Source organism: Sinocyclocheilus rhinocerous, unplaced genomic scaffold (assembly GCF_001515625.1).
Source record: "Sinocyclocheilus rhinocerous isolate Xijiao unplaced genomic scaffold, SAMN03320098_v1.1 scaffold3021, whole genome shotgun sequence".
NCBI classification, from domain to species: Eukaryota; Metazoa; Chordata; class Actinopteri; order Cypriniformes; family Cyprinidae; genus Sinocyclocheilus; species Sinocyclocheilus rhinocerous.
In genome coordinates this window covers 52,046-68,807 of record NW_015625638.1, presented here as the reverse complement: position 1 = coordinate 68,807, position 16,762 = coordinate 52,046, and the positions used below count along the sequence as shown (strand labels likewise).

At 37.9% G+C, this 16,762-nt stretch overlaps 1 protein-coding gene across 1 annotated transcript in view; it reads right to left on the bottom strand.

Moving 5' to 3' along the window:
* Positions 1 to 15,318, bottom strand: part of LOC107705132 (cadherin-7-like) — a 92,031-nt gene extending 76,713 nt beyond the window's left edge. The window contains exon 1 of the mRNA XM_016508289.1: positions 15,106 to 15,318. Within this exon, the coding sequence (XP_016363775.1) occupies positions 15,106 to 15,318 (213 nt within the window). The remainder of the gene's footprint in view (positions 1 to 15,105) is intronic.
* Positions 15,319 to 16,762: the final 1,444 nt, after the last annotated feature.

Below are 16,762 nucleotides of genomic sequence, written 5' to 3'. Positions count from 1 at the left end.
TGTGTTCACTGCTGTGTGTGTGCACTTTGGATGGGTTAAATGCAGCGCATTAATTCCAAGTATGGGTCACCATACTTGGCCACATGTCACGTCACTTTCACGGTCACTTTCACGGTCACTTTTTCACTTTCATAAGCAACTAGTTTAAAGTGTTACCAAAAAAAACATTCAGAAATAACGTTTTCATGACTTAATGGGAATGTTAGCAAAACATTCTAAGAACTTATTTTTGTTATCTGGGAATGGGTATAAGCATAATTTCAATCCACTGTTTCTGCTTTCTTTTAAGTAAAGTTTGCAACATGCGGAGGAATCTTTCTTGGCATATTTTTAGATATGAAAGGCAAGCAAAGCCCTGCTGAGTCGCCTGACTTCGCCTAAGCGTGTGTTCACAGGACACTCTGCATTTGCCAGTAATTAAAACACAGCACAGACACATGTACTAGATGCACATCTGTTAGCACTGCAACACAGCTCAATGTTTTTCAGCATCTCGTGCGGAGACTGCTGCATTTTTAAGATGACGTTTGTTTCGCCACAATACAGCTCTCTTCTTATTGGAAAAAGTAGCTTGATACTGGAAAAGCTGTACTGTTTCGAAAACTGCTTTCACACTACTGAAAAAATGTAGAGACACTAATAATATTAAATATTACACCAATAATGTACAAATCCCTTGTTTATATTGAGAAAATCTACAGGTTTTACACTCAGCAGGTGAGTCTGAATTCAAATAAAACTGGAACATGAATTTATACTGAAATATATGAATTGTGATAACAGCAAATTTTGAAACCTCAAGTCTTAAATTTAATTTAATTTATAATGCACCAATTAAAACAGCAGTGCTGTACAACGCAGACTGTACTTGCATAACAATAATTCGTCTCATGTGTCAGAACAGAAGAAAGACACAGGAGCACACATAAACGTCACATCCTTTCGATTTTCCTCACAAAAATGTCCCAAAAACAGTCCTTCACATAAAAATCAGTCTACACATTTTCATAGACAACCTAGGACGTCAGAGAAGTTCTCGTTTTTTAAGGCAATAAAAAAGCAATTAAAAACATGAAAATTCATACACATTGACCCTTTAATTGAAAGCCAAAGTGAAAAGAATTTAAAAGGATATATGTGGTCTCCCCTCGCTTTCAATTCAGTTCTAGTATATATTGATCGGTTGATCGGAGGATCTCTGAGGATTCTGCATGGATAACAGGCCCGTGAGGTAAGAAGTCTCTAAACCAAAAAGTGGTATTTTATACTCAATTCTAAAATGAACTGGTAGCCATTGAAGGGAAGAACAAACAGCGTAATCTGGTCGTGCTTACAGGTGGCTCACATCAGTCTAGCTGCAGCATTCTGGACCATTTGCAGTCTAGTAAGAGGACCATTATTAATTCCTATTTAGAGGGAATCACAGCTGAGCTAAGATAAAGCACTGATAACCTTCTCAAAATCCTTAACAGACAGGAAAGGTTTTACCTCAGATAAAAGTCTAAACTGAAAGAAACTCGTTTTAATGACTTCATTAATCTGTTTATCGAACCACTGCCATACTGAAAGCCCAGATATTTACTGGTGATTTAAGTCAAATACTCAGACCCAACATTTTCTCGGAAGGGCCAAACATAATCCGTTTTGCATTATTGAGACCAAAAACATTTAATGACATCCATGCTTTCACATAATTTAAACAGGCCATCAGGCAAATACCACTTTTTATATAATTGTAGGAATAAAACGTAATTTAGAAATAGGCCTGGAGTTAGGAGTAAAAAAAAAAAAAGTATTGTGTCATGATGATGATGATTATTATTATGATTATTATTATTATTAAGAGGCTGAACACCTGCAGGATTAAAATACCCTGGAACAGATCCTGTTATTAACCTTTTATTTATTATTGACAACAAAGTAGGACCTATAGTGTTTATAATTTGTTTCAAGAAGTGCATCAGAATAACATCTTGAGTCACACACCGGTTTCTCAATGTTGTATCGGATCTCTGCAACGCCATTCACAAAAACCTTGAAGAAATGGTGACATAATACAGATCTGTGATTCCCAGCCCTGTTCCTAGAGGCAGCCCAACAGCACACATATGGCATATTTCTTTACTATATAATAGGCAAAAAATGGTAAGTCACAAAAGTAGTATGTCTGAATTCACAGTACTCATAAAATGGGGGCAAAATGTACCGGATGACCGACACTTCTGAAGTGACCTACTAACACTAGATTCTGAAATGTGGGACTTTACCATACCATGAGGTCACGCATAACAAATGTAGTACACCCAGATGACATTCATACTATATAGAGCATACATGTTCAGCAGTCATGAAGTAATTACTTATTCAAAATAAGTACCTACACAAGCTAGTATGTGATTTTGAATGCAGCCATAAAGAGTCTCTTGACATTTTCTAAGACACCTGGAGTTTGTCCTTCTACCATTTACGTAATGATCTTCTGCACAGATATCTTAAAAAATGGATAACATCATTTAACACAGGGACTGATTTGGGTTTAGCATGTTTCTTCTTAAGAGGAGCAAGAGAATGTAAGATCTTTGCACAAGAGGAGTTAAAAGCATTAACATGTTCCTCGATATTTTGATGAGATCAAGTCTAAACGGATTGTAATGCCTCTTCATATACAGCAGTTCATATGCAACACTCTCTTTGATGTAGAGCTAGATGTACTGCAGAGAAGAATGGACAACATACATGGATATCAAAGTCCCTAACAAGTATTATTTTATCATAATTAGGAACAATTTCCCCTTCAAAGTGCATAAATTAATACATTCCTTGTTAAATTTGAGGGGCCAAAACGCCACCGCATATACTGCAGGATTTACGAGATCCAGTAAAAACTGCAGTTCAAAACTTCGACTGACCTCCATCTACATGAGAGAAAAGCCAATCTTACACCCTCATCCACATATATCAAGGCCAAACCTATCGGTGCCAATCGTAATCCAGCAGCAAAACACTGACTTACTGTGAAACAAAACGCAGGACATTAGATATCACAGATTCACTCTCTAAAGATGAAGTGACTGAGAAAATGAGTGATCGCTGTGAGAGTCTGGAATTATAGACAGAATCTTTCAACCAGCACCAGGATACAAAGTGATCCGACTCTCATTTCTGCAGAGAAAATCCAGACTGGCCCTGTGTTCCCAGAGCAGCAGCGAAGATTCCCTGATATTCCTCCCTGCTTTCCTTAATGTATGTAAGACGCTTTAAACGTAAAATGTGTACATTTTTGGATGTTACAATATTGTCTACAGGTCAACCTGTGTTGCACAGTATCAATGAATTAAATATTTGATTTGAGTAGCCCTTTCTAAGCTTAATAAGAATATTAGATGAAGGTTTTTTTTTGAGTGCCTCTCAAACATCTGAAACAGTTCCTTTAACAATGCCATTTGTGTAAAAATAGTTGTCTGTGAAGTTCTGCAGATGTCTGTGGGTTGTTATTACATGTTTATCCAGGCACATATCTATCCGCTTTCTTTCATCTAATCTCAGTTTCTGGCATGATGCCATTGCTAACAGGTTAGCCTGAGGGATGTCAGCGCCTAAAAAATAATATAAATGCAAATGACACATTGTACCGCTATTCTGCCTCTGAAAACATCCGCTCTGAAACTGCACTCGCTCACGTTCCTTCCTCTCATGTACAGTTTTTGTCTCTCGCTCTGCTTCTGTCTGAAGCGTTTCAGCTGTCAACTTTCAGCTCTATCATCTCGCAGGCAAACAGGAAAAAAGGTCACAGATATTGCCTCTGAGGTGCCCATTACAGGAGAGAGAACGGGAAAAGAGCTTTGGTGTTGTGCTCTATAATTCTTTGAAGAGGAAGTCTATTCATGTTCTCCATTTGTGATTCCACTTGCACAAACAATGCACTTCTCTGCATATGACGCAATGATGAAATTTGCCAATGGTTTGTACCGCTGGCAATGACACACTTCTATGATGCAAAGCTGTTTCAAGTGAGGTAGTGAAGATGAAGAACAGAACAGTGGAATGAGGCTAATTAAACACGTGCCAAACGAAGTGACTTCACATCAGTGTCACTGGTGAAAGTGATGAAGAATGATGCTTTATACACAACTAGTTATCTACTCCTTTGGCTATTGTTATAAGACTGCAAGAGAAACATGACATTTAATAAAGTTGTGCTAATAATGTTTATCTGTACAATCATTGTGCTGTTGGTTCGATTACCATGATCCCAAAATAGCCATCTGAGAGTCAACATCTTCACGTTAAACCTGAACTATATTATTGAAAGACAAGCAGAAATATACTGCAACAGTCTGGGGGAAAATCGACTAAGAATCAATCGCTGTTTTTTTACAGTATCTGTGCTAGTTTAGAAACTGATTCACTAAATTAATTTCAAAGACCAGGTAATGGCACAAACTCCAGCATTCTCAAGCATTCCAGATGTTGAGCTGATTGACAGGATTTGTGGCATAATGCTGATTACAGCAGAAACTATTGTTAGAGCCATAAAGAACATTTGTGATATTTTTTCTAAGAGTGATTGTTATTTGATATACAGTATGCATATTTTGTGATATTTGTATTGTATACATGACTTCCATAGGTCAGTTTCGATGTCATATGTAATAGGTATGCATAAGTGACCGTTGAAAGTTTGAACTGTAAGAAGAAGGAAGGGGCTTGGTGTTAGACCAGGGGTCTGCAACCTTCAATGTCAAAAGAGCCATTTTGGCCCCTTTCCCACCGAATAAAATTCACGTGGAGCCACAAAATATTTGATCCCCGAATAAAGATAACACGGCATATAACTAAAGTGTTATATTCAGTTATGTTACAGGGCAGGGGAGTAGCAATCATTTCAGAAGTAAGGGGGACAGAAATGTCAAATGTAATAACAATAATAATAATAATAATAATAATAATAATAATAATAATAATAATAATAATAATAATAATAGGCCTAATAATATTTATGTATGTCTAATTGACAAAAAAAAAAAAACTTTATCCCTTACTTTTACTTGGCAAATAAATAAAATACACTGCTGTACAATAACCAATAATTTGTCTTCGATAATATTTTTGATATATATTTTACTAATGACAATTTTATGGTTATGATTGTATAATCAGTGTAATAGTTTATATAATACAAACACTTTTTCCATTTTTATCACCGAATAATGCAGAAAATTTATTTTATAGCTTCTGTACTGTAATTAATGCTATGTCAATTACCACTGTATCATTCATATGAAAGACTTGAAAAACACACATAAACCATATATTGTTGCAATCGTTTATTGTCTTCACGTTTCATCAGTTAAGGTTTAAGCTTGTTATTCAGCTTAGCTACAGCGATAGCGGGATGCCTATGTCCATACTAGGGATTTCCTGGCGTCAAAAGTTACTTCTATCATATGAGTCCGTTTTGGACTTTCTGTACGAGAGCGCCCTCCAGCTTCGAGTATGAATGAAACCTACAGTGCATGAGAGTGTTCAGCGCTCCGTGATGTCCACATCATTTTGGATAAGAATAAAACTTATCCAAAACGACGTGCCTATCGTGTCTCTTTTCATTTAAATCTAGATTTATTCACATTGGCCCTTGAAAACCTCTACATGAACACACTTGCCGGAGAAAAAGTGCATGGGAAGAGTTTAGGTTTTATTAGAAGTCAGGGGGACTCCTCCCCCGCGTATTGTACACCCATGCTACAGGGAGCCACTGCAGAGGGATGAAAGAGTTGCCAGCCCCTGTGTTAGACAGACCTTTGACCGTTTTTTGAAACCATATTTAATTTGAAGCTTGAAGAAGTGTAAATAGTTCTTAAGTTTGATTTTTGTTGTATCCTGACAAACAAAGTAAACTGTTACACCGCACGTTTTGGGTTTATGCATCAAATCCTTTGTGCCGATCCCCTATGGAAATGGTGGAGAACAGAAAGGAATAGATCGCCATTACACCTATTCTGATTTTCTCATTTTTTTAAAAAGCAGAAATGTATAGACATTACATTTATGCACAATGGAAGGTGGCTGTGAAAATAAATCTGCATCGTTAATCTTTTTGATCTTTCATTCAAAAAATTCTGAGAATTCTAACCATTTATTGAAATAAAACTATTGAAAGTAGAGGCAAACTCACATTATGAAATAAATGTTTTTCTTCAGTGCATGTTGGCCTCAATTATTGGCACCCCTACAAAATCTAATAAGTAAAATAATTCTTAATTATATTCCCATTCATATGTAAATTTTTCCGCACACCAGGGTGACTAGGAGCATGAAATTGTCCAGCCATGATCTCTGTTCCACAGGATTATAAATATGAAGAACACAAATTCCCTTAATCATCCATTACAAAGAGTAAAACCAAAGAGTATAGTTCTCATGTACAGAACAAGATTGTTGAGCTTCACAAAATAGAAAGTGGCTGTAAGAAAAGAGCTAAAGAATTGAAAATCCCCGTTTCCTCCATCAGGGCAATAATTAAGAGGTTCCAATCAACTAAAGATGTTACAGATCTGTCTGGAAGAGGACGTGTGTCTATATCGTCCTAATGCACGCTGAGGAGGAGACTTTGAGTGGCCAAAGACTCAAAGTACATCACCACATTTTGTTCAGGAGGGTTTCAAGAAAAAATCTAGAAAAGAAATTGCCCTCGTCCAAAAAAAAATCTCCAACATATTAAGTTGTCAGACACGACTGGAACTTCAAATGGGACTGGCTTCTGTGGTCAGATGAAACTAAAGAAAGAGCTTTTTGGCAGAAACCCACCAGATGGGTTTAGTACAAACTGGGATAAAAAGTAGCCCATGTTCACGGTTAAATATACTATAAATATAAATCTATATCTATCTATCTATCTCATTTCTCATCTGAAACTGGTAACCTTTACACCTCTCTAAATTTAGCCAGTGCTCAGACTGTTTACCTGTGTCTGCTAGTTGACATTTGTTGAAAGTGGCCTTTAGTAAAATAGATTGCAAAGTCGTGAACAGCCTGAGTGATGAGACTATGTAATGTGTGTGTGTGTTACCCACATTTATCAGACAGCCTTCTCTTCAACCTTCTTCTGAAGTTCCAATATACAATCCCAAAACTACTGGAGCGGAGGGAGAGTGAATGAGGAGGAATCAAATCTCCTCTGTGTGATTGCCGGATGTGATCAGGTGAACGAGTCCCGTGACGGCTGTGATCTTGATGAGAGGAGTACCACAAAGGGTCTTGGCAGAGATAGATTCAGCTAGAGGAAAAACAGGAATACCCCAGTGTTTAGCCAGTTCTATGTCCATGAAATCCCCCTCCGCTCCCGAGTCGATAAGAGCTGCCACTGGGTGGGTGACCCCCTCTGACTGAAGCACAGCCAGGAGAGTAGTCCGGCCACCAGAGGGCAGTAGAGCAGCAGTCATGCTTACCGTGCGCGACCTCTCTCCAGAAGGAGGTTACCTCTTGTGGCAGCAACCATATGCCCCGCCTCCCCGCAAGAGACACAACCCATGGGCGATCCGATGCCGCCGTTCCCGGGCCGTGAGATGAGCATGGCCAATCTGCATGGGTTCCACTTCAGAGAAACCAAACCGTGGTGTCGTGGCGCCCCTAGCGCCGGGTGGCAGATCAAAGCTCTCATGCCTGATTTCCATGCTGCGGTGTTGCGACCTGAGCACCAAGCGGAAATCCACCCAAGTGGCGAGTTCGACCAACCCATCGAGTGAGGGAGGCAGCTCCAGGGAGAAGATCTCGTCCTTTATTTGCTCAGCCAGTCCATGGAGGAAGTGGTCCCACAACGCCATGCTGTTCCAGCCGTTAGACGCGGCAAGCGTGCGGAACTCGATGGCGTAATCTGACACCGTTCTGGTTCCCTGTCTCAGTAGCCATAGTGCTCGTGCTGCCTCATTACCCAGAGCTGATCGGTCAAAGACCTTCCGTAGCTCTTGGGAGAAGTTAGTGTAGGAACTGCAGCACTCATGCTTGCTGTCCCACGTCGCCGTGCCCCACTCTCTGGCGATACCGGCCAGGTGCATCAAAACAAACCACCATGTGTAGCTGACAGAGACAGAACACGGGTGAAAAGCAGGAATGAGTCGGTGAGAGGTGCCGACCATGACAGAAATGAGCAGCTCTCATACAGACAGACAGTCTGACAACAGACAGTACTAAAAACAAACACTTCAGATAAAACGCACCGCTAAATGTGACTTTTATTATAATGGGTGTATGTAAATAAGTTTACTAAAATTCAAAAGTTATAATATTTTTTTTTATAGTATTGTTAAATTCCCCAGGAATTTACTCACAATATATTTTAATAGCGGCATCAGTATATTGGTATCAGAGATAATAACCTTCATTTATAGGCCTCAGTTAACAATGCTACTACATAAAAATGTGTACAACAATTTGGATATTAAAATATTAAACGTTTTATTGTTATCAAAGATATATCTCAGTAAAGTGATTTAGTTTTTTTTATCTTTCCTTAAAAACACTCCAAGTTGTTCCTAAATATAAACAGCTAGTCCACCGCATTTGTCGTGATCTCTCATATACTTTATATCCATTAACAATGTGCTCCAAATTACTAATAGTTGAATCCAGATGTTTCAGACAATGCTAAAACTTTATTATTTTTGCAACAGCTATTCTAAAAATTTTATTACTATACCTATGTTCAAATGAGCCATGTTTAATCTTTTTCTTGGTAAACTTCAGAGATCTCATGACAGGTTAATACAAACAAACAGTAGATTTGTGAGGAGAGCAATCATGTTTGTTTTCTGAAATGAAATAAAACTGAACACCTCAATAGTGCAATAAATCAAAGTAAACACAACAGCCTCCTGAACATCCACAAACAAAAGTTTTTGCTCAGATCAAGAGTTCAGAAAGGCCATAAGTTAACCAACATTCTTCAAAAAGGTCTCTTCAATATAATGGAAAATAAAATTATATTAAGTAAAATGAAATAGTCAAACCCTGCTTGTACTGGATGTGCTGGTTTTAGACTCATGTGCTCATCTCATATATAAAACACCTGCAACACACAACTAGCTGCCGATGCTCTCATATTCAAGTAGCCTCAGTGACAAGTGTGGTCAATGAAGACCTAGTGCTTTCAATAGCCTGTAGATGGCAATATCACTCATTTTCTAACAGAAATAAACTGCTGCAGAAAAAGTTACATGCAAAATGTAATGAGCGACTGTATTATTCACTACAAATGTAGTGGAATGAAGTGATTGAATACTTTGGTTCTGATGTTACAATCAGCCTTCCTGTTTTAAATCATAATGTAAACGATAACATTGAGTGAACAGCAACGCCAGTGTTGTGACGTATCTGCTGTAATACATCTCAATTATCGGGAAAGTTGTACTGAAGCTCGTATCCCAGTAAAGAGTCTATCGATGCCCCTGGAAATGTGTTTCTTTGCCCTTCAAAAAACTTGCTTTGTTGAACAATTCAAACCTAGATGCCAGTGACAGACATAACAGAGTTTTCCAGTATTTTGGTGCAGATGTGTGAATAGTATCTTACAGATAAAAAGACAGAAAGCTGTTGCTTGTGTCAGCAGCAGATATGGTAGATTTACCAAGACAGCAGTTCACTGTGTTCAGTGTGTGAAAGCGGATGACAGAATTTCCTGCTTTGTGAATTTTTTCGCATGAAAAAATATTAAATATATGAATCAATATTAAAGCTACCAACACTGGTGTTTTGTGTAAGTCATAGAGTTGTTCTCATAGTAGCAGAAGTGCAGTAGTCCTGGAGTAAGACGGAAACTTTGCCTCCTCACTTCAGAAGTCCACCACAAACTACTGGCTTGCATGAGTGAACAATTAACACACAGGTGAGGAGCAATGAGAAAAACAGGGGTGCCGCTACAACATCGGTGTTATTCTATATACATACTGTACTCTCTCTCTCTCTCTCTCTCTCTCTCTCTCTCTCTCTCTCTCTCTCTCTCGCACACACACACACTCTAAATCAGTGCTTCTCAACCCTGTCCTGGAGACTCACCACTGCACATGTGTTTCTCCCTCATCATTCACCAATGATCTGATGTGTGTGTTAGAAGAGGCAGACAGTGGTGGACGGTTGAGAAGGGGATTCTGTGGCACAAGAAGCAGTTCCTAAATCATCTCCCAGAGGTGCAATTACTCCACACCTCTGCAGTGAGCGGGCTGAACACTAGATCAGGGGTTCCCAGCCACGTTCCTGGAGAACAGTTCCAGCACTGCACATTACACCTGTCTCCCTAATCAAACACACCTGTTTCAGATCATCAGCTCATTAGGAGAGAGCTCCATGAACTGAACCGAGTGTGTCAGAAACACACAAAGGCTGCGTCCGAAATGGCATACTTCCCTATTATATAGTATGCAAAAAGCAGTAGGCGAGCGAATAAGTATGTTTGAATCCTCAGTATTCATAAAAGAGTAGACAAAAATTGCACTAATTCTCACGAGATTCGGATGTACGCATACTTCATTTGCGTTCTAATATACCTACTTACCTACTATATAGTAGTGAAAAAGAGTACGTGAAGAAAGAAGAATGATCGAAACCGCAGTATTCATAAAAGAGTAGGCGAGAAAACCCCGGATGTCTTACTGCTTCAGCCCAGATTCTGAAGTGTTCATCGATGGACACTTTTCTATCCCAGAAGCCCACGGGAGAGGATACGTCATCATTGAACGTGATGGAGAACAGCGACGAGGGTGTTTACAAATGTGAGTATTATAAATTAAAAACATGGTTCCCTGTGTTAAAATCATATTTGTTGAGCTACTATATAGTAAACTGTTGATTTGCTTAAGGTGTAAGATGCTTGACAGTAACGTTACAGTATATTTGTGATTTTTTTTTTCTGTGAAAACACTTTTATTATGTATAGCGAACAGGGGAGCTCCAGTAAGCACACATACGTCTTCAAAGTGCATTTACATAAACCTTATACAGTACATCTTAAAGATTATTAAATGTCTATTTAATATGAGACAGGAAAATATTCTAAAGGAATTGCATATGAGCACATCACAACATGAACAGACATCTGAGTGAGTGATGTATGTGTGCTATTATGTAGAATTCACTGTCAACACTGCTTACATTAGATGAATGTAAGTAATGTAAATAAACAAATCTACATAGAGTAACTAAACATAAGTTATCTATTTCATTTGTCCATTAGTATTGTTGATAAATTGAGGAACATTTGTGTTGGATAAAAAGTGAGTTAACACATCAGCAGCTACCTCAACATGTAAATGCAGCATTGAGCAGATAATGAGATAGGGTGACTGGAGGTGAGATAAGATCCATCCTTGTCTGGATGTTACAGGGACAGATGAGACACACGTGTGTTTATCCTTTGTGGTGGAGCAGGACCTGCAAGGAAAGGTGACGGCGGCATTTGTGGAAAAAAAGGGAAAACCTGAAACAAAAATATAAATTGAGATAATTTTGTTACTTCTAATACAGAAATCAAATGACATCATTCTGTTAAAATGACTGCTTGTGTATTGTGTTTGTGCATCTTTGCAGGATCTGAAATGTCTGCAGACTGGTCATCTAGAGAAACACCAAAAGACACTGAGGATGTGAGTTTGGTCAAGTTTGTTCTGCTGGTTTCTGTTCATACAATATCAGTCAATGAAACCCGAGTTTCAGAAGCTTCAAAAGTATCATCAAATAAAGTCCTGAAGCTTCTGAAAGTCAGGTTCTATTGACTGATATTGTATGAACACAAACCAGCAGGACAAACTTGACCAAACTCACCTATTGTGTTCAGAAAAATACAAAACAAAAACACACAGCATGGAGTCAAGTAAATAATGACTGAACTTATGTTTAGATGAACTAACCCTTTAAAGCCCCAAATAGAAATCGTATGAAATATAAGCATTTATATTATAGTAGTACCTTGAAGAAATAAACTTTAAGAAATAAGCAGCTTTATTAAGAGTTTGTGCCCAAGACATAAAAAAAACATTTACAAAAATCGCATTTACATTTATTCATTTGGCAGAGACTTTTATCTGAAGTGACTCACAGTGCTCTTATTACAGGGACCCCAATCCCTCTGAAACAACCTGGAGTAAAGAGGCTTGCTCTAGGACACAACCAGTGGTGACGACTGTGGAGATCGATCCAGCAAGCTTCTGCTTTCCTGATCACTACACCACAAAAGTAATGAAGCTGTATCAAAAATTAGCATGCAACTGTAAACATATAAAATTAAATTTGGCAAGAAATGGAATGCTAAAAACATGAGATGTAAAGCGTTGTACTCTGTGTAAATGTTTTAAATGTAGTGGTATTCATGGAGAGCATCACAGAGATGTTTGGAGCAGACACAGCGATAGCCAGATTGTCCCGCATGTGTTCTCCTGCTGTTGTTCAAGATTGTGTGGTTCAGGAGCGTCATCGTGGTCTTCCTCATCCTCTCTGTGCACTCAGGCAATGATAGCCTCGATGTCCCTTTCCCATCCATGATCAGATTCAGTCTGACTGCAGCAGTGAGGGTCGTGATGGACGGCAGAGACAGCTGAAGGTGGACACGGTGGTCAGCTGCAGAACTGTCTCAGCTGTGTTGAGATGCAGTAGATGTGGGCTCACCGTCTGTAAATACATGATTGTCAGAACAATGTTTGAATAAAGCTTTGTTTCATGTGTCGATGACTTGTATTTATTTATTGTCATGGTTACTTTTATTTATTATTTTACTCATTTATTCATGTTTCCTGTTGTTGTCAGTAAATAAAATATAGCCTAATTGGGCAACACTTTATAATAACTTTCATTAATAAATCATTAGCAAACATTATGTAATGTTTAACGGATCATTAGTTAATATATATTCACATATCTAGAGAGGTGAAATGATGTGCTTGTTAATGTTTACTAATAAATGTATTAAGCATTACCTAATAATTAACATTTCATGTAAATTAAAATGCTTACAAATGTCATTAAACTTCTAATTCATATGATCATGCACATCTTGAAAACAATATACAATGATTAAAAGCTTTTGTTAATGCACAACACTTGCTGCTATTGAGATGTGATACGGGTAAGGTTAGGCTCAGGTTTGGTGGTATGGGTTGGTTTAAGGGTTGGGTAAGTGGTCAACGGTGTACAGAAGCCAATTTGATTACTATGAGGGAACACGATTCAATCTGTTTATATTGCATTGTTTTGATAAATGATAAATTAAGTATTTTCTTGAAAATTTAGCAATTTCTATAATCAATAGAGAATTTTGCTTTGCAATGATTTGTATCATGAAAAGCGCTATACAAATAAACTTGAATTGAAAACTTGGATTGAATTAACAAGCACATTATCTCATATGTCTAGATTTGTGAATATATATGAAGTAATGATTGTTACACATTATATAATGTTTGTTAATGATTTATTAATGAAAGTTATTATAAAGTGTTACCCCTAATTGTTTCATTAACATATGCATTAATTCATTACTTGACTGAAAATTGAGATGTATTCACCTTGGATGCATTTGTCTAGTGTGTAGTCATGCTGTTATGGCATATGAAAAAACAAATTACAATTTGTTTGTTTTACTAAAAAATATAATGAATTATTGGCCAGCATTTATCATTATTATTGTTCATAAGTGTTGGGGTGGGCTAGCAATGCATTCTGAGGTAATCTTAATTTCTAGGTAGTAATACTTACATTTTTCGAGTATAAAATGAACAGTCTTCTCCAAAGGCGAGATCTTTGAGCAGCTGATCGACGTCTCCTTTGTGCAGATATTACAAACAAAGAGGAAAAGTACTAGGTAGGGTTTTCCTGTAACATGTTACTGATGCTATGGAGGTGTTTGTGCACCTGTCGCTCTTATGTTCTTTTTATTACTGCAGAACTTTGCGTACATCATAGTATGAGATTATATACACAGGAGAAAAAAATGATTAATTATCTTTGAATAATCATAATATTCATATAACCATAATGCATTAAAAAATACAATTGTTTTTGTTATTTATAAGCCTCAGGGATGAAACGAGAGAAATTCAACAAGAAAAATAAGAAAACATAGGAGAATTAAGCCAGTTTTGCGTGTAGATGAGCAATTTTACACATAAAATAAAGAAATGAATAACATATTCACGAGATAACGATTTTGGGTTTTCATGATAAAAATAATATCTTTAAAGATTAAACTCTGGGTCAGTTAAAAATATAAAAACTTAAATCAACACAAAATGTATTGCATAACATATTCACGAGATAACGATTTTGGGTTTTCATGATAAAAATAATATCTTTAAAGATTAAACTCTGGGTCAGTTAAAAATATAAAAACTTAAATCAACACAAAATGTATTGCTTATACTACAATCACAATAAAAGGGCAGCTGTTTCTTCAACAAGACCACAAAATAAGCAAATTTCATCAACATCAAACTATTTACAGATAGATTAATTAAACCTGACGCTCATATCTTTTAAGTTGTTGTGCTTGTTATAACGTCATAGATCACATGATAACGTCAACATGGCGGATGATGTCCGGACCGCATTCATACTCAACCAGATTTGGCTGTAGAGTACCTACTCTTTTAGCACTCGATAAGTAAGTGGACGCAGCCAAAATGTGCCGAGGACTGGAGATGAGAACCACTGGCATAGAGAACCTCCTCATAACGGGGATAACAGGTTGTTCCCCAGTAATGATGACCCAGCAAACAACAGAAATCCTATTTATAATTTGAGAAAAAAAATCCCATCAACATTTAAATGATATCTGTTGAAAATGTGAAAGAGACGTTTCCCCGTCTTTTCTAATGAAGTGTTTTCTGAGCCACTGGTTGACTTCCATGTGTATTACAGTATGTTTCACTTTGAAGCGGCACATTACACAGCAAATGCTGTGTAGTTCATCACCAGAAAGATCCAAACATTTACCTGTAGATGATGGATAGGACTTGAATGCATTTATTCATGATTCCAAACACTAAACTTTTGGGATGATCATAAAAAAAAAATAAAAAAAACACAGCAACTCTTTCATGTGAGAAATGAAAGTAGAAATCTTACCTTGCCGACATACAGAGGATCAGTCCCTGTGTATTCCTCAAGCACAAAGAACTGATTCCAAACCCAGTTTCGTTTCTGTCTTTGTAGGGCGTCCCATGAATGTTTGGGGTCATGGTGGGGTCGGTCAGGGGCCCCGTCAGCAGATCTCGGTCCCCAGAGATTAACAGTGAGGAGCCAGACAGCGCTGCATATGAGAAAACTCATCTGGACCATGTAACGAATCACCACGGTGGATTTGAGAAACAAAACAAAAACTCAAAAGTTCTGAAATATCACAGAAAACGCAGAGAATGAAACGTCAAACCCTTGCAATTTGTGTTTTTTCCAAAGTGTCTGATGCTCAGAACGCAAAATCCTTGAGCTGTGATTATAATGAGGTCATTCTGAAGGACGATTTGCTCACGGCTCTTCATGAGGAGTTACTGACACCTGTCAGAGAAAGACAGAGATAAAACAAGGAAATCAGCACTGCGAAGCTATGCTGTTGGGAGTGGATAGCAGGCTGTTGCTAAAAATCATTTTTATGCTGCTATACGATTGCCAGGGTTAAACAGTAGTGATATCTCACCTTCAACAAGCCAAACGGTTTCAGATATCATGTCACAGTGAGCAGGTCGAGAGCTGTAGTTTCAAACACACACCTTTGCGATCCTGTTTGTGAATGTTCATTGGGACTATGGATTCAGGAAACACTGAATCGTTAAAATATGTTGATAACGACGAAACTTGTGACTATAGTTGTCTAACGATGCTTTTGGGAAACACACCACAGGGCAGTAATTTCCGTTAGTTACCTTGGCATGCTATTGCAAGCTATTAGATAAGACATAAGGTTAATTTTATCTCTATAATTTTAATGGTTTTGCTTAATTCAAGTTTTAGCTACATAATGTATATGAATAGAGCTTAATTAATTTGTAGAAATATAGTATTAGTGAACTCAAGTGAAATACGTTTAAAATGTATTTGCTGCTGAATACTGGAATAAGAATGCAACTACCAAACAGTACAGAAAGTCAGAGCGTCCTCGCTGTCCTTCAGCTCAATATACATCACATTCACAAGCAACACACAACATATACAGGCTGTTGTTAGATCTGAGAGGAACACGATGACACACACACACACACACTCACACACACACACACACACTCTCTCTCTCTCACACACACACACACACAAACGCACACACACACACACACACTCTCTCTCTCTCACACACACACACACACAAACGCACACACACACACACACACTCTCTCTCTCTCACACACACACACACACAAACGCACACACACACACACACACTCTCTCTCTCTCACACACACACACACACAAACGCACACACACACACACACACTCTCTCTCTCTCACACACACACACACACACACAGGCTGTGAGTGGAAAGGCCAGAGGGTCTGCTGTTAGGAATATCAATTAGGAGCAGCTCAGCATCCTTCTGCTGATTCTCAAGGAGTCTCATGTGAAAGATCACAGTCATCACTGCAGTGACACATATCTGCGGGAAATTCAATGAACCAGTATGAATTCTTACGCTGGTCTAGCTGGTGGAGCAGCACGGTTGTGTGAACAGGAGCTGGTGAAGCTGTTTTACATGCACACTGCTTTACAAAGAAAAATGTCAAAATTTTCAAA